General features: G+C 38.3%; 1 protein-coding gene across 1 annotated transcript; it reads right to left on the bottom strand.

The window, feature by feature from the left end:
* Nucleotides 1-24: 24 nt before the first annotated feature.
* Nucleotides 25-19,059, bottom strand: LOC127456159 (transaldolase-like). Its single transcript, XM_051724504.1, has 8 exons — nucleotides 18,861-19,059; nucleotides 13,448-13,571; nucleotides 12,092-12,199; nucleotides 10,918-11,049; nucleotides 10,605-10,780; nucleotides 9,051-9,248; nucleotides 6,344-6,489; nucleotides 25-507 (listed from the first exon to the last, which is right to left on the bottom strand). The coding sequence occupies exons 1-8, from the start codon at nucleotides 18,955-18,957 to the stop codon at nucleotides 475-477; spliced, it is 1,014 nt and encodes a 337-aa protein (XP_051580464.1). The 5' UTR covers nucleotides 18,958-19,059; the 3' UTR covers nucleotides 25-474.
* Between the last annotated feature and the right edge of the window lie 549 nt (nucleotides 19,060-19,608).

Genomic DNA, 19,608 nt, shown 5'->3' with positions numbered 1-19,608 from the left:
GAAAGCAGGAATCAAACACTCAGCTGAGGAAAATGTTTTTAATTATTGTAAACAAGATCAACAGGTTTTCATTATTTGTGTGGGTGACTAGGTTAGAAACCTGAATACTGATGCACACTCCCACATATGAATTTATCAGAAAAGTATAGCACTAGTGGGTTACAAACTAGTAAAGCTACAAACAAGCTAAAGGCCACTAGTCCTACAGAAAAAAATCAAATAAAATCACAAGAACTGCAGGTCTGTGTTGAGTTAGTTTGGGCTTGTGGTTCCATCCGAACACTCCATTAAAGGTGTAAAAGGTTTCTAAATAAAAACGTATTATTTGGAATGGCTTATAAATACAGCACACTGTATTAGTTTCATGTTTAAGACTAGAGAAGTTCTGCTTTGATTGCTGATGGTCAGCTAATCAGAGTTGATGTGGAGAGTGGGAGTGATGGGATTGGTCCTCTAAGGTTTCCCTCTTCTCCATTACTGACCATTCTTCACATTCAACATCCTCTCCTGAAACACACAGACAACACTCAAGTGAACATGTGCTTCAAAAGAAATACAACACATACACAAACTTTTTTTCCCCAGGCCCTTCAAAAAGCCCCTACCTTAAATAATATAAAAAGCAAAGGAATTAATTTTTACTTTTAACGATTTTAATTTAATTCAAATTGTATTTGAATTAAAATTGTACACAGAAAACATACATACATAACATGCACACACACTGGTGGCCAAAAGTTTGGAATGTACAGACTTTGCTCTTTTAGAAAGAAATTGGTACTTTTATTCACCTAAGTGGCATTCAGCTGATCACAGTGTATAGTCAGAAAATTAATAACCTGAAAAATTACTATTACAATTTGAAAACAATGTTCAGAACTTCTTAAACTACTTCAAAGTGTTGTCAACACAAAATCCTCCACGTGCAGCAATGACAGCTTTGCAGATCCTTGGCATTCTAGCTGTCAGTTTGTCCAAATTCTCAGGTGACATTTCACCCCACACTTCCTGTAGCACTTGCCATAGATGTGGCTGTCTTGTCGGGCACTTCTCTCGCACCTTACAGTCTAGCTGATCCCACAAAAGCTCAATGGGGTTAAGATCCATAACACTCTTTTCCAATCATCTGTTGTCCAATGTCTGTGTTTCTTTGCCCACTCTAATCTTTTCTTTTTGTTTTTCTGTTTCAAAAGTGGCTTTTTTTTTTTTTTGCAATTCTTCCCATAAGGCCTGCACCCCTGAGTCTTCTCTTTACTGTTGTACATAAAACTGGTGTTGAGCGGGTAGAATTCAATGTCAGCTGAGGACATGTGAGGCTTTTATTTCTCAAATTAGAGACTCTGATGTACTTATCCTCTTGTTTAGTTGTATCTGGGATAGGGCTGCCCCCAATAGTCAACCAAAGGTTAGTCAATGAGAAGAATCTTGTTTGACCAAGTTTTGATTTGTCTGTTGGTCGCAGAAAAAAAGAAAACCACGAACACCGCTGGTTGGACGCTAGGTGGTTAATTTTCGTTAAGCAGGGTTAAGCCTACACAATAAAGCAAGACACCCTGATTTTAAACTTTGAACTTTATTTTGTATTTTATTTAAACTAAAAATTAAAATTAAACTGGAAAAAGATTAAGTGCAGTTAAATGTGTGTTGTTCAACTTTTTGAAAGATTGCTTTACAACTGTTGTGAAGGGCAACATGTCTCTGGCCAAAGAACCTACTTCATCCGTGCATTCTCTACCAGTCGGGTATTTCGTTGTCTGGGAAAATACATCATGTGTGAATAAATTTTGTTCCCTCCTTCACGATATATATACACACACACACGTTGGTGCAGCTATCATTATGAGGACTCTCCATAGACATAATGATTTTTATACTGTATGAACTATAGATTCTATCCTCTAACCCTAACCCTACCCCTAAACCTAACCCTCACAAAAAACTTTCTGCATTTTTACATTTTCAATAAAACATCGTTTAGTGTTAAGCGATTTGAATTATGGGAACACAAGAAATGTCCTCATAAACCACATTTATAGCATAATACCCTTGTAATTAACAGTTTGTAACCTAAAAAGTCCTCGTAAACCACTTAAACCCACCCACCCACACACAGGCAGCCCCTGGGCTGAGGGATCGGTGAATATTCTTGCTTTAGTGATTTTGCATTGAAAATTAATTTGTTTAAAAAACGAAAAACTTAAAATCACATACATTTCTATATTCAAATTGCACTCCAAACTAAATGAAAAAGCAATTAAAATAATGAAGTGATCAAAAAAATAATATAAAGCAACCACCTTTCCATTTACTGTCAGGCAAGTATCTGTCTAAACATGCAGGCGGAAAATTACTTACACATATGATGACAAAAACAATTATAAATGTAAAAATAATAATTATAATGATAGTAATCACTGAAATATAAATCATGGTTCGAGGTGAATGTGTTTTTGTATTATTTTTTTTAATCACAGATGTATAGGCCGAGTTGCGTTCACAATGAACTGCTCTTTGGAAATAAAGCGAACTGAACTCAAAGCACCTCCTGAGCTGAGATGCCTGAGGTCATTTGCAGCACTCATAGATGATACTGTTCTTGCCAAAAAAATTCAGAAGACAGAAACAAAGAAAGAGTGAGAGCTTTTACATGCGCGTGTTCCACGAGACTGCACGCCTCTGTACAATCAGCGTGACATGCATGTGCATAGACGGCTTTTCTGTCATCTGTTCTTAATAATATAATAAAGTGTGTTTCTTCAAGCGTGTCTGTGTGTCCATGGGCAAATTATTTGTAATATTAATTTGATAATAATTTAATACATTAATGGGAAAACGAGCCAAATATCGTCTTGACATCGTCAAAGGCATCAGCTATTGGCGATCACTCTGACCATCATCTGTCGGCACAACCCTAATGTGCATTTCTCTCTATAAATGAACAAAATGTTCAGACAGTCTCCTTGCTGGTATTTCCGACACATTCAGAATCATTACCGCTTTTGCCGTGTCGCTGCGGCTCGCTTTGTGCGTGTGCTTGTAAAATGTATATTTTAAAGACTCATTATTACGGTTTCGTATTTCTCTGTAATGTAGAACAGTGTTAGTAATGTTACTTATAACATTCTTTCTCAGCCCTGGAGCTCAAACCAGTTTCTGATGCCCCCCAGTATGTATGTATGTATGTATGTATGTATATATATATATATATATATATATATATATATATATATATATATATATATATATATACAGTGGTGTGAAAAAGTGTTTGCCCCCTTCCTGATTTCTTATTTCTTTGCATGTTTGTCACACTTAAATGTTTCAGATCATCAAACAAGTTTAAATATTAGTCAAAGATAACACAAGTAAACACAAAATGCAGTTTTTAAATGAAGGTTGTTATTATTAAGGGAAAACAAAATCCAAACCTACATGGCCCTGTGTGAAAAAGTGATTGCCCCCTAAACCTAATAACTGGTTGGGCCACCCTTAGCAGCAACAACTGCAATCAAGCGTCTGCGATAACTTGCAATGAGTCTTTTACAGCGCTGTGGAGGAATTTTGGCCCACTCATCTTTGCAGAATTGTTGTAATTCAGCCACATTGGAGGGTTTTCGAGCATGAACTGCCTTTTTAAGGTCATGCCACAGCATCTCAATAGGATTCAGGTCAGGACTTTGACTAGGCCACTCCAAAGTCTTCATTTTGTTTTTCTTCAGCCATTCAGAGGTGGACTTGCTGGTGTGTTTTGGATCATTGTCCTGCTGCAGAACCCAAGTACGCTTCAGCTTGAGGTCACAAACAGATAGCCGGACAGTCTCCTTCAGGATTTTTTGGTAGACAGCAGAATTTATGGTTCCATTTATCACAGCAAGTCTTCCAGGTCCTGAAGCAGCAAAACAGCCCCAGACCATCACACTACCACCACCATATTTTACTGTTGGTATGATGTTCTTTTTCTGAAATGCGGTGTTACTTTTATGCCAGATGTAATGGGACACACACCTTCCAAAAAGTTCAACTTTTGTCTCATCAGTCCACAGAGTATTTTCCCAAAAGTCTTGGGGATCATCGAGATGTTTTCTGGCAAAAATGAGACGAGCCTTAATGTTCTTTTTGCTCAGCAGTGGTTTTCGTCTTGGAACTCTGCCATGCAGGCCATTTTTGCCCAGTCTCTTTCTCATGGTGGAGTCATGAACACTGACCTTAACTGAGGCAAGTGAGGCCTGCAGTTCTTTGGATGTTGTTGTGGGGTCTTTTGTGACCCCTTGGATGAGTCGTCGCTGTGCTCTTAGGGTAATTTTGGTCGGCCGGCCACTCCTGGGAAGGTTCACCACTGTTCCATGTTTTCGCCATTTGTGGATAATGGTTCTCACTGTGGTTCTCTGGAGTCCCAAAGCTTTATAACCTTTTCCAGACTGATAGATCTCAATTACTTTCTTTCTCATTTGTTCCTGAATTTCTTTGGCTCTCGGCATGATGTCTATCTTTTGAAGATCTTTTGGTCTACTTCACTTTGTCAGGCAGGTCCTATTTAAGTGATTTCTTGATTGAGAACAGGTGTGGCAGTAATCAGGCCTGGGTGTGACTAAAGAAATTGAACTCAGGTGTGATAAACCACAGTTAAGTTATGTTTTAACAGGTGGGGCAAACACTTTTTCACACAGGGCCATGTAGGTTTGGATTTTGTTTTCCCTTAATAATAACAACCTTCATTTAAAAACTGCATTTTGTGTTTACTTGTGTTATCTTTGACTAATATTTAAACTTGTTTGATGATCTGAAACATTTAAGTGTGACAAACATGCAAAGAAATAAGAAATCAGGAAGGGGGCAAACACTTTTTCACACCACTGTGTGTGTGTGTATATATATATATATATATATATAAACTAAATTAATATCATAAACGTGTGACAACTAGTCGACTAGTTTCTAGAGAAAGCTGTTTCTTTTTTGCCATTTTGGACCTAATATTGACCTTAAGACATGCCAGTCTATTGCATACTGTGGCAACTCAAAAACAAACACAAAGACAATGTTAAGATTCATTTAACGAACCAAATAGCTTTCAACTGTGTTTGATATAATGGCAAGTGATTTTCTAGTACCAAATTAGCAATTTAGCATGATTACTCAAGGATAAGGTGTTGGAGTGATGGCTACTGGAAATGGGGTCTGTCTAGATTTGTTTTTTCTTGAAATGACTTTTCAAATAGTGATGGTGCTGTTTTTTTACATCAGTAATGTCCTGACTATACTTTGTGATCAGTTGAATGCCACTTTGGTGAATTAAAGTACCTATTACCTTCCGAAACAGCAAAATCTTTACATTATTTCAAACTTTTGGACGCCAGTGTGTGTATGTGTAATATATATATATATATATATATATATATATATATATATATATATATATATATAAAATCTCATTTAACCATATTTTACTTTGTAGTACTGGCTTCCATATCTTGCATTTCAGTTTTATTTTCTCTTTTTTCCTCTGGTATATCATGTTCATTTAACCTTTGTTTTGTTCTTTTTTTAAATACCTACCTTAGCTGCAGTCATCAATAATAGGCAATCAATTCCACAAAATAAGTTGTACACTAATTTTCCCTCACTACAAGTTACACAGAAATGAATAAAACTTTAAAACTCTGCTTAAAATCATGTACATTTAAATAAGATGAGGAATTACATATAGTGGGTCACCTCATATGGGCCGACATTGAATCACATAACCAGCTAAATACTTCACTTCATTTCAGTAATCCTCTAGGTGTCAGTGTAAGATGACTGCAGCTATAAATCATCCAACAGAGCATGTTGAAGGTTCAACATTTCCTTCCTTAAAACAATTGTCAATAATACAAATGTCCTTCCAAAAGGTTTTACATTTTTTACATTTTCAAAACATATACATCATGCCCACTTTTAACATGAATGTGCTTAGACATATAGAAAAACTACTGTCAAACTCATAATTAAATCATTTCCCTTCCGAAATCCCACTTGCACAGATGAATTTGTAAAATCACACACATTAAACAATATTTTTAAAGACTCAATAGCATGTCATGCATTGTGAGATAACTTTGCATGAAGGGGAAATTTCGTACTTGTTTTTACCTTTAAAAAAGGAAATATTTTTTCCAGCCATACAAGTCTACCATATTGGGTAGTTTTTTTAAACAAAAACAGAATTCCCTACAGGGGTATTCTGGGCCACCCCCAGTTGATTTTCGGGGCATTTTTGTCACTTTCGGGGCTATGCCCCGTCCCCCCCCTTAATTTCTACACCTGGTGTCATGACAGAGTTAATAAGCGCTGTGTTTTGCACCTTGATCATGCTCTCGAGTTTGATGGCGTCAGCAGCAAACTTGCGGATGCCATCGGACAGTTTCTCCACAGCCATGCGGTCTTCATTGTGCAGCCAGCGGAAGCTCTTTTCATCCAGATGCATCTGCTGCAGGTCACAGTCTTTCGCTGAAGCACACATCACAGGTGTTCACATCAGATCCAGCGGTTTGATAGTTTAAAGGGGTCATGACATGAGGAATAACATTTCCCTTGATCTTTTGACATAAGAGGTCATTGTACTATAAAAACATACTGTAAGTTTCAGAACTGAAAACTTCCTCCTTACTAGAAAGAGCATTTATATAAACCAAACGGCAAAAAAGGCTTGTTTGGAATTTGTGGACACAAGGACCAAATACATCTGCATATGCAACGCCTAAAAAGGTGGGTACTTTTCACTCTAAGTAAATTTCTAATGAATTTTTTTTTTTACTTTTACCTTGTTACAATGGGCGACATTCCATTGCTGGTTTTAATTTAATAAGTGTAAATAATTGAATAATTTGAGAGATTTTTGAAAGGGACTTTTACGACAGCGGAACTTTACAGCTGTGCTCTGTCACTGGAGTCGAGTCCACTGCAGCAGCAGCAAGCGTGCCAAATAAACACTTTCTTCGCTCCACACCATGAAAATAAATAAATAAAAATAAAAATTGTCATGCAGTGCCTTCATTTTACAACAAGACAAGCGGATATTTCAAGATTAAAATTGCAGCGCGGTAAGTTTTGGCGATTATGATAATGTGGTCTTGTCTGTGTCATTTTCAGGGTGATTCTGTAACTATGGGCTCTTATGACCTCAGTATAAGTATACATTTTTATATCAGTGTTGCAATATATCAGTTCTTAAATCCGTATAAACATCTGCGTTAAGTGTAAATGTCTTCTGCTTTTGCGGATCACGTGCTTGACTTCTGGAGCACGAGCTGACAGTGTGTCTGCACTGCACAGCATTTCTGCATTTGACAGATTACAACAGCGCTCTGAATTTAAATAAGGCCAACACGCTTCCAAATACAGAAATGAGTTGCAGTTTATCCTTAGTGTACAGAATTAATGATCCAAGTTCTTTCGACACTGAAAATACTGTAACTACACTGATCTAAGAATCCATACAGGACTTTAAAAAGCATCAGTACTTTAAAATAGTGACTGTAGGCATTAATGAAGCATGATCTTGTTTCGTTTTATTCAACATTACATATAATTGGGCCTGTGGGACATTGTTTTTTGCCATAATAATTACTAGAAACTGGTTTCTAAACTTCTCTTCTAACTGACAGATTCATCCGTCTGACAAGCGTCCTTAAAGTGATAGTTCAATCTGGACGTAATCATCCATTTTATGTGGAAGTAACTAGTTACTCACTACTTCAGTATTCCTTTAAAAAAATATATATATATATAACTCAAGTAGAAGTAAAAGTGGTCATGTAAAAAAAACTACTCCAGCAAGAGTAATAAAGTATCCAATTAAAGTAATTGTACTTTTACTTCAGTAAAGGTTTTGGGTACTCTACCCACCTTTGGAGATGGGCCTGTCATGGGAGATTCATCCAAAGTGGACTTGCACATAACACCTTCATGTGCCTGTCTGGATTTAAAATGTTTTTCTACAAAAACATGCACAGACAGTTGTCTTTGTCCACTTGATACATATCTCGGGCCGCTTTTAAAAGATGCAGTGTCAAGTTACAACTCTGAAGAGGAGAATGCATCATGGACACGTTCATTCACCTATCTGTGCTATTTTTAGTTGTTGGTGTATGAAAACATGAAGGTATAATACTGGAAACAGGATGTGGATGTGTCTTCAGTGTATTTTAGAGTGGATTGTATGTTAGGCTCATATCAAACCATAATTTGATTCAAACTTTGCAAAGGAACTGTTATTGAAGGATGGGGCAGTTAAAACACTTGGACGAGAGTGCAAAAACCATGAGTTAACAGTTTCATTCATGAATATTTCATGTCATGACTGTGTGAGTTTATGGTGCTGACTTTGTTTACACCAGCGCGTCGTCACAAACTTTCTAAACCGTTTATTTGTATTGTTGGCAGTAGTAGAGCCACTGTGTGCAGCGCAAAATGGAATGGGACATCCGTTTACTGTGGGCGCAACACGACGTGCCACAACGGACGCTTCCATGGTAGACAGCATCATTGATTATAATGGGTTCGATTGCTTTTGATGCGACACAACTCTTGTGTCCGGTGTAGACAGGGTGTGAGTGTTAACAGTAGTGCTTGAGATGAACAGTATAATATATTAGAATGCAATGTGTAGGATGTGCATTGTGTGTAAACCCTGAAATGTAGGTTTTATAATGTTGTTGAGCTGATTCATTCTCTTCCGGTAGAGTTTCAAAATTGCTGTATTCGAGGGGCTGCACGACGTTAGCCAAATATAACAGTGGGTGTTTATGTTGAAGTTTTAAGGAGGCATTTAGGCCAAAACAGGGCATTTCAGACAGAGGGCCAGAGACAGGGTGCAAAATGATCATATATTACTAAATTTAATGAAAAAAAAAAAAAAAACTTTACAAACATTAGTGGACCTCAGGGAAGATAAAAATATTATAATAGTAAGAAAAATAAATTAAAAAACAAAAAATAAAAAAAATAAATAAAAAAAAGAGCATTTCATGAACACTTCAATAATGCTGTGATCGTGTGTTGGCGCTCACCTCCCTGTGGCGTCAGCGAGCACTTCACCACACTGTGGTCCTGACTCAGCTCTCCCAGCAGTCCGGGTGAGATGGTGAGCAGATCACAGCCCGCCAGTGCCTTCACTTCTCCGGTGTTCCTGAACGACGCGCCCATCACCACTGTACTGTAGTTGAACTTCTTATAGTAGTTGTAGATCTTGGTCACACTCACCACACCTGAGACAAACACAGGGATGTCAAGATGCTGACTGACAGCTGCGGTACAAACATGGACGTGATGGAAACATTAGATGACGGTTAACAATACCGTCAATATATACAATATATACTGAATAAAATAGCAACCAAAATCAATAATTTCTGGGAACATGTTTTTGTTGCCTTTTGACTGTGATTGTTTCTTTTACTACACATTGTCATTTGAACAACAAGTAATTACACAGACTTCAGTCTCAATATCCTTCAAGTCTCTTCAGCTCATAAAAGTCATTCATTCAGGAATCAGACTATAGATAAAGTTATCGTTTACAAACAAACACAGATGGCGGCACTTCTGGTTTCTTTTGGGACCCCAGAAAAGAACTGCTTTAAATGGGCGCTTTGTTCAAATTGAGCTGAAAATATGCCAAAATTGCAATTTGTGGAGTTGAAACATCATGATTTCGAGAGATTACTGGAGATTTGGGCTTCTTTAGATTTCCATCAGGATCAGTGCATCGGACAAACTCGGATTTCATGGATCACCGTCATTGTTTTGTGTCGGCTCGTTTAAGACCCATTTGCCCTGCAGCTGCTATTGGTAAATTTAACCTCTTCATGAACGAAATCGCACAAATTCCAATGGCATTTTTTTAATTTCCAAAGTGTAATCGGTGACAGATACGAGATCAAATATTATGGTACTACCAACGGGACTCCGCCTCTTCCACCGCAACACATTCTGGCTATTTATGAATAAAAATAATGTAATCTTTGCATGTTGCAAGCTGTAATCAAGATTGAATATTGAACAAGTCAAATATTATCCTATTATTTACTGTATATGAACCAACAATTTAAGCAGTAAAGATGCATACTGCATGTCTGATGGTAGTTTTCATTTTTATATGCCACATTTTTCTGGCTTTAGAAGTGTGGTAAGCATGTGAGGATTTAGAATACATGCTGTAACAGACAAAGGACGGGCAAGGAGGAGGCGGGAACCGGCTGAACAGTAAACACATTTAATAAGAAACTCAACATAAAACAAACACAGACACACATGCAATGCGGCCATGTACGTGCGTGTGTGTGTCTCTCTCTAATCACAGCCCAGCCCAGCCACGCCCTCTGCCTCGTCACACATGCCTACTGAAACGATTGAAAACTGGTTGTCGATAGTTCAAAAAGAACGTGTGTGTGTATATATTTATTCACTGTAAATAATATATCCCTTCATCTTTACTGTCAACACAATAGAAAGATGTGTTGTGTATTTGTGTTCGTACTATTTCAGGGTGCCCAGTCTACTATCAGAGGAAATTAAATGATGCAAGCTTTGGAGAATATCAGTTTCATCATCCGAGAACATGCCTGGATCTTCGTGGGGCTCGTAGTTTTTGCGGTCTGTATTTTCCTTGTGCCAGTCTAGGATTCGACCCACAAAAGGTGAGATGAGGGTGACGCGGGCCTCGGCGCACGCAACCGCCTGAGCAAATGAAAACAGCAGCGTCATGTTGCAGTGGATGCCAAACTTCTCCTCCAACTCCCTGAAGACAACACAAACACACAGACATCAACTGACGAGCTCTCACGCTTGAAGGACACAAATGTATCTGAAAGTCAGGAATTTCACATTGTACGTGTTCACCATGACAGTGTTCCGGACTGTACAGAAAACACTCACTGTCCGGCCTGAATGCCCTCCCAGGTGGAGGAGAGTTTGATGAGTATCCGATCTTTACTGATACCAGCCTCTTCATACAGAGAGATGAGTTTCTGAGCTCGACACACCATCTCATCTTTATCAAACGACAGTCTGAAAATTAAACATCACATCAAATAAACCATTAGTCAAAAACACAAGCATGCAATGCACATTTGTGTTTTTTACACTGGGAAAAATTGCAATTCTGCATTATATTTGCATAAACAGACTGAAACTGCTCCACATGAATGCTCATCTGCATGAAAATCACAATAAATAAAATGGACAACTAAAACATCAAATAAAGTTGTACGATTTGTAGGTCGCAGCTACACTAGCTAGGTTTCCATCCAAATTGTGAAATAAATGTTTGAGCAAAATTGGAATAATGACAAAGACAATCTGCGAATAAATCAGCATTCCCATCCCAAACCGTCACTCAAGGGGAAATTGTCACAAAGTGTAAAAAAATAAAAAAATAAAAAAAGAGAGCGTTTTTAATTTTTTTCTTTTTACAGTAATTTAGTAATATAGTAATTTAACAGCTCACAAACAGAAGGGAAGTGCACTACACATCCAGCCCTACAATAAAATATTCTCTCAATGCATTGTATTAAAGCCTACAGCTGATGATCTACATCACACAGCCATGAGGCTCATTTCCTGTCTACTGTATGGCACAGAAAATCTCCAGCTCTGCAGAATGACCGGTGCACTGGTCACTGCGTGATAATGATGTCACCTCCCACCCACAGACATTATATTTTTAAATCAGCAGTGATTATTGCGCTCATCCTTAGTGATTTGTCAAATTATGCAAAAAGTGCAAAAATATTATTTAATCGTGTGTATTTAGCATGCATAAAATGTTACTAATGAAATAAGTCTTAGCAAGACAATGGAGTCTGTGGTTTTATAAAAAAATAATAATTAAATTTCCAGCACATAATACTATTAAAAACAATACAGAATTTGAGATGTGCTGGAAATGACACTGTGGTGGGAAATTTCATGACTTGAATTACAAATCTCCTGTGATACATGAACAGACACCGTTGGACATTGTTAGTAGACAAATGATTATTGTTCCAGAATCACAAACTGTAGCATTTTTTCAAGGTAATATTGCATCTAATAGTCACGTGACTCTTACCTTGCGTCAACCTCAGTGGACACCCGTCCAGGAATCTTCTTTAAGATCTCCAAACCGAAGCTCACAAACAGCTTGTCCATTGCATTGGTCACCTGCTCTTCCTCAGTGCTAGAATTGAAAGATGTTTTTTGTTTTTTTTTACTCTACAGCAGGGCTACACAACTTTGGAAAGCTCAGGGGCCACAAAGCAGGACCCCTAAAGCCTTGAGGGCTGCACTCTTAATTTGAGTAATTCTTATAAGATTTATTTATTAATTTTATAGTAAGAAGTTTATAGTGAGAATTAAGTTTTAAAGTATAAAATATAAATTAGGGGTGTAACAGTAATACTGTAGTTACTATGATTGTAATAACCATGGTCTATTGGCAGAAACAATGGATGTACTATAGTAATGTGTTAGAAACCATGATTGTAGTAATGTTTTTTTGTTTTCTGGCAGAAAATCATGGTTTATCAACAGTAATATTGCATTAATATAATAACCATAGTTTTATTATAGTAGTATTGTAGTAACAATGACTGTAGTAACCATGGTTTATTTTGTGTTTACTATGATTTAACTACAAGTACCATGGTTAAATTGTGGTTACTATAATAAAACAATGGTTCAATTTTCCTCAGGAACTGTCAAAGACACCGTCAACCAATAGACAAAGAGTGTTCAGCATCCCACAAACTTGATACGTTCAAAATCAAGAGATTTATTTCCTATACTTACTCCAAAAACTGCTCCAGTGACAAATCATTAGGAAATTTGTTCACCATCTATAGCGTTCTGCAGTGAAGTAATGCAGTTCATGAATAATTAAATTGCGTGATGATGTCTCAGTGCTGTTATTGCAAAATAAACATTTACTTTTTCTCTTTCTGTTATCATGATGATTATGCATATATTGTCAGCTATTCAAAAGAATTTGACACAGATACGCACTATGATAAGTGACTCGAGCACGTTTGAATGACAAAGTGCGCATACTGACCGCCACTATCATGTAACATCAGCTATACTCATATTTTGTTGTTACACTCATTCGTTACATTCTTGGCAGTTTTTTCCCCACAATCTAACTGTTCTGCGATTCAGATGATTACCATAAATATTTTTGAAAATGGGCATATTACAAATCATACACACTGAAATTGATAAATATATTTTTGATGATGTCAACAAAGCGGGCCGCAAAAAATGTCTGGATGGCCGCATGCAGCCAGTGTATTGAGTAGTGCTGCTCTACAGTATAATGGAGCACATTTGTGTACTATAGCCCCATTTCTATTAATCTTTCATCAAGAAAAATCCTAGCACAGAGTAACTGAGTTCTGATCATTGTTTAAAGTAAAAGCTGTATCCTCACCCGCCATTGGCCATGCCGTATTTTATGGCCTGGTCAATGAGGTGCTGGTACACAGGCATTTTAGCTGCAGCCAGGATGAGAGAAGGATTGGTCGTAGCATCCTGTGGTTTGTACTCTTCAATAGCTGTGGAGGACAGAAAACAAGGTACACTGATGTTACTTATGGTACAGTCTTCATGTAGTCTATCCTCACATCAAGTTCACCTGATCACCATGATTAGTACACTGTCAGATCATTTCAGTGAGTATCAGGAGCAACACAGTTAAGTGTACTGTATATGTGTCAGAGTCAATGGAGAAGCGAGTTCCTCCTCATCATGACACAGCAGAAAGCCAAAGAACAGAGTTGCATCCAACATTGTTTCCTTCTAAAAAAACAAACTGACTGTGAAATCACCCATGAGCAATGGCCAGTTTCACAAGACGCTCTTAAGCAAGCTACATCCGCCCATTCATCAAAGATAAATGTTCACTATCTGGATTTGATCCAAAACTGATTTCTTTCTGCTGGTCAAAGTTAAAACAGCACTTTGTTTGAGAACAACTTGCGACATGACAGAATCAAGTCTACTTGAGCTTTCAAAAGTGATTCTCATAACACACGTCAAGAAAATGTCCTGGTCCTATTTTACTCAATCAAAAGAAACAAATACATGATTTTGCTTGTAAAAAAAAAAAAAAAAATAAAATAAAAAAAAAGGAAGCCTATTTTAAGGGCCATTAAGATTTTTTTTGCATTGTAAAAATTCTCATGACAGTTACACATTTTTTGATAACATTAGTGTAAGTGAACAGAAGTGCTCATAGCATCTCATAACACACTATGATGCTGTGAACTTTTTATTTACTATCACCTTTACTTAGACCTGAATCAATAATGAATTAACGTTAAGTTATTAGATTTAATTTAACTTGGAGCAAATGTAGGTGTCAATGCTGATGCTATACATGTTTATTTAGGAATTAGGGCTGACACGGTTTTATCCGATGGTGTAGTAAGCTCAATCTAGCTTTATAATTGTTAGTTTACATACATAATATCCGTATGTAAATACTATATCCTATATGAAATGTTTTAGTGTTGACTTAACTGATCCTGTTAACAGAATGAAATTGTTCTTTTGTAGGAAATAAAAGATTTCTTAGCAGCCGCACAATAAACTGTACCATACAAAAAGAACTACATGCAATATGAATAAACATTTACACAAAAGTTCATTGTTCTCTGTAAAGCAACTATAAAACCATATGTATTATTAAAAGCACTAGCTGTTCAAGTACATTTAATTGATACTGAATTAATGTCCACATTGTTTTCCAAATCACCTTTTCCCCTTAAGGGAAGACACGACATTCTGCAAAGACACTCAAAAGAAAGTGAATTGCAGGCAGGAAAAATGCAGGGCAGAGGAAAATCAGAATACAGTTAATTTCAAATGTGATAAAACATCTCACTACTGTACATGTCTCATCTAATAATTATGGTCTTCCACTGTAGAATTTATCCATTTAGCATCACAGCATGAAAACAGTTGAAAATATCGTCATTACTCACAGACAGTTCAGGTAAAACACCATTCCTTTTAATACTCCGTAATAATGTCATGTCAAAACATGTGAAGCATTCACAAAGGCCAACGCTGAATAGAAATGAACCAACTCTCAAAATGTCTAATGAATTTTCAGCACATGTACACACACCTTTATCACAATAATGTTATCATTTATGTAATTCATTGCACTCCGTTTCTGGACGTCTATCGTAGCTGGACCGTAATGGTGGATAATACAAGTAATCCCCCCGTCAACTTCTTGCCAATAAAGTGAAAAGTGCACACAAATTATTCCAAGCTTTTTCAAACAGATGTTCCAAAGACAATCCTTCTGTAGGCAGCTGATGAAAGAAGCAGCATCTGGGACTGGAGCGCTTTGCTTTGCGAGTGGTATTTGATCATAACATTGCTGTTTTAGACAAACATTTAGTTCCCTTATGACTCAGTACACTTGACATTGCGTCACTAAGCTGACGCAAATGGGGAGTGTCCTTCTACACGACCTAGTTGAAACCTCTCTACAATAATGGCAATTCTAATACTGACTATGGTGTTTGAGCCCCGCCATTTTAGGTGCTAAGCTGTCTGCTATAAAAGCGGGTGCGCAAACACCATTCCTCAGAATTTCCTTCTTTCACAACAGCGATTCATAGCTCGTCTCGAAACCCTCTACTACTTTGCCGTCAATATACATGAGTCAGTGGGCAGGATCTGCACGGCCAGAAGAGAAGACTCTACTCCCCTGCAGTGTTCCGGTGAACATTTACTCCGCCTTGATGCTTCATTGGTGAGCGGGCCACTTCAGCTTCCTGATTCCCCGCAGGGCTTCGGCAGGAGTTTTGTATTTTTATAAGTTATTGTTTGTGTGTACATATATATATATATATATATAACTAAAAGAGCAGCTTACTTGTTCGTGCCTTTGTAAAGATGACGTTCTGTAAGTGTTTTCTTATGTGAGGTATGTCAGATCAGCATGAGAGCTGCATTCACTCTCTGGGCCGCACCCACACAGAGACAGCTCTCATAGAGACAGACTGCCCTCACTGTGAGGACATGAGTCTCAAGATGCTTCACTTGCAAATCGCCCTCGTTCTGAGGGACGGTTCTGCCTCATGCGCCCTCCCACTCGCATCTTCTGTGACTCCCAAAGGATCACATGAGGAGGCATGACGGGGCCGCGAGGTCGAGCAGGATGAATTTGAGGTGGACCTCATGCCGGCATACATGTCGGTCGCCATCCCGCGGGACTGCGGCATCATGTTTCCTCTCTGGAAGGTCATGTCATGTTGTGCGGCGTGATGGGATTCTGTTCCCCATACGTGCCAGCTTATTCACACAATGTCAACTGTACCGAGTTGTAAGGGAATGTCTCAGTTACGTACATAACCTCGGTTCCCTGAGACGAGGGGAACGAGACATTCGTAAGCTGGCCGCACTACAAGACTACTTTGAAGTACGAGTGATGCGCTCTTTGTCCCTCAGTCAATTCTAAGGAATGGTGTTTGCACTCGCTTTTACAGCAGACAGCTTCGCGCCTAAAAGGGCGGGGCTCAAATACCACAGCCAATATTAGAATTGTCATTACTGTAGAGAGGTTTCAACTAGGTCATGTAGGACACTCCCCATATGCATCAGCTTAGTGATGCAATATCTCGTTCCCCTCGTCTCAGGGAAATTTAAGATCTTACAACATTTAAAAATAAAGAATCTAACTGCATGACACGCAAGCAAGCGGTGAACGGCTACACACAAAACGGCAACCAATCGCACTTCCGCTAGCCAACCAGAAATTCCCACCTTGCGAATTACAGAGGACTCGCTGAGAATATTGTGGATAGAATTCTCTCAAACTCATTTGCTTGCATCTGCTTAATGCTGTCACAGGAGACATATGACATGAGCTCCACGGTCTTCTCTTCCACTGGTAGTCGCTCTTGAATGTCGCTCGTCATTTGTATAAATTTAAACGAGGACTGTCCGTGTGTCAAGAAAAACTGGGCTTCACACGGACAGTCAGCACAGACTGTGCTGATTACAAAAATTGTGTCATGCATACTGTGCACAAATCGATCCAGAACGCAGACAACCTGAAGTATATTTGGGGCTAGCTTTGAGATAATTTTTTTAAAAGCCAAAGGAATGCCACAACTTATGCTTTACAACACTGCCTGCAAAAACACACCTGAATTAGTTGCCCTTCACCAAAATGACACCTATTTTAAGGTGTTAATGAATGTCAAGAGACTAAAGACTACGAAATGTGAAGGAGCAAACAGGCAAGCAACACACACACACACACACACACACACACACACAAATTTGAAGGTGCTGCAAGCGATTTTTTTCATGGAAAAGTATGCAAAAAACATTCCTACAGATATTAAGTGCCCTGAGATCTCACCTATCTCTGTGACAGCTGTAGACTTTGTAAACAACAAACAAAAATGTGTCTGCGGACGTTGACACTTTTCACCAATTAATAATTTTGCTCGTTCTCAGAGTGTTGTATTTGAAGCAGATCATTGAGGCTATGAATCACAATGTTTGTCAGTTGAGGGTGCTATTGTGCTACTGTTAAATTTGACAGCCCGAGGAACAAACAATGCTGCTCTTTTGTTTGGTTTTGGTCTCAAAATTATCTTTGGAGGGTACCTCAAGTGAAAGCTTCAGAATGCTAAAACCGCTTACAGCACCTTCAAGTGCACTATCAAAAAGTATAAAGAAGTACCACAGTACCACTAGGCCAGATGTAGCCTACAGTCCTATTTAAATAACATGGTACATGAATAATAATTTCGTACCATGGTATTACCATCTGATATCACCACTGTACCATAGTAACGGCATAGTACTTTTTGTCATGGTGTTTCTTGTACTGTAATTTATAGGAAATTGATTTGAGTTTTATATATCTTTGTCAATATTTTATTTTTAAAGTATTTTAAGGTGTTAAACACTTAAATTTCAAGTCTCTTTCCAAAGTTAATTTCTTATGTATTTTATCCGAAGCAAAACAAATCATCATCTTCCTTTCGCGAAATTAAAGCCCACGAAAAGTAACGGATTAAATCACGCTTCCTGCAGCGTCCGTAACCTTAACCTGATTGATTAATATTAATGAGCAGCTCACAAACTTATGCCTGCCTTTTGACCAATCAAGTAGGCCAACTGAACGAACGTTAAGACTAATGAATATTCATAAAAGCAACAAACGATTCATAAATTCGTTTCCGGGTCTCGGCATGATATATTTTGCGCAATAAACTTCACCGTGCGCCGATAATAACTCCTGTCTGGTCAGTGCATACCCAGTGTCCTGACAAACAGTGTTTTTTTCCCTATCCAGCTCCATCAAGTTCACATTAAACCAGCTATCGACATCACATGGCTCTTTCTGCAACGGTTAACAATAAGCGACACAATTACAACAGCGGAATGTAGTACAGTAGTTCATGAAATCCACAGAGTTCCCTTTTTCAATAGCAATGTTCCGCCAAATCTAGGCTTAAAGACTAATCGCTGTACTACAAGTTCCCCACTACGAGTTAACTGTGTGAATCAACCAAATTGCGTCGATGGGTGTGGGAACGCTCAGATTCGGTTCAAATAAACACATCGTGGGTTTGAATGTTAACTAGTGGTTGTCTAGTATTCACTGGATTATCGCAGGTGTCAACATGGTCAAGGTTTAGTGAGCTCCGTGTGGTAGAAATAAGCAATACAGCAAATAAATGAGTGTAACTGTCGCGTACATACTTGTATACAACACGTTTAGAAAAGTTTAGCGCGCCCTCAACGCAACATTAGTACGCAGTAAACGTGCAGCGCGTGCTCAGCGCAATCTTTAACAAACTCACCGTTAAAGTCGCCGGTGTCTGCAACGACCACCGTGTATTTCTTGAGCTGCTCGAGCGCAGACTCCATCTTCCGCCGTTTGTCCGGTGACACAGACATGATGCTCGTGGGAACAGAGGGGCTTTTATACCGAAGCGCGGAACAAGGAGAGTAATGTGACAAACAGAGCAAACGAAAGAGCAGCCGATACCAGCGGAAACTCGTCTGCGAGGGGGCGGGATTACTGAGCCTAACGTCACCGCATAGCAGCCAATGAGCGACGGGATTGATCCACACACCTTCTTTTTCTTCTTCGTCTTCTTCTTCTTCTTCTAGATTTTATTGGCGGTTGGCAAACTAGCTCATGGTGCATTAACGCCACCAACTGGTCAGGAGTGTGGAGCGCCGAATGGAAGGATTATATATCAGAATCAGAATCAGCTTTATTGCCAAGTATGCTTACACATACAAGGAATTTGTCTTGGTGACAGGAGCTTTCAGTGTACAACAATACAAAAACAATACAAAAACAGCAGCAAGACATGGATAATAATAAAAAAATAAAACTAATTATACACATACGTACAGACACACACACATACATACATACATACATACACATGGGTAGTGCAAATGTAATACAATCTGTTATGTACAGTGCAAATGTTTTTTTTTTTTTCAGAGGAATGAAATGGCAGAAGAGGTTGGATGTGTTGGATAAATATAAAAAAGACTAAACTGTGTATTGCACATAGTTATTGCTCAATGGGG

Source organism: Myxocyprinus asiaticus, chromosome 18 (assembly GCF_019703515.2).
Source record: "Myxocyprinus asiaticus isolate MX2 ecotype Aquarium Trade chromosome 18, UBuf_Myxa_2, whole genome shotgun sequence".
NCBI classification, from domain to species: Eukaryota; Metazoa; Chordata; class Actinopteri; order Cypriniformes; family Catostomidae; genus Myxocyprinus; species Myxocyprinus asiaticus.
This window is presented reverse-complemented; position numbering and strand designations above follow the sequence as displayed.

Excerpts from the sequence above, each read along its gene's own strand:
- LOC127456159 (XM_051724504.1), bottom strand. The coding sequence starts at position 18,957 with ATGTCTGTGTCACCGGACAAACGGCGGAAGATGGAGTCTGCGCTCGAG. Across the intron at positions 13,572-18,860 it reads AGACACCGGCGACTTTAACG|CTATTGAAGAGTACAAACCA; the intron begins GTGAGTTTGTTA and ends TGTCCTCCACAG. Across the intron at positions 10,781-10,917 it reads GAGGGCATTCAGGCCGGACA|GGAGTTGGAGGAGAAGTTTG; the intron begins GTGAGTGTTTTC and ends TGTTGTCTTCAG.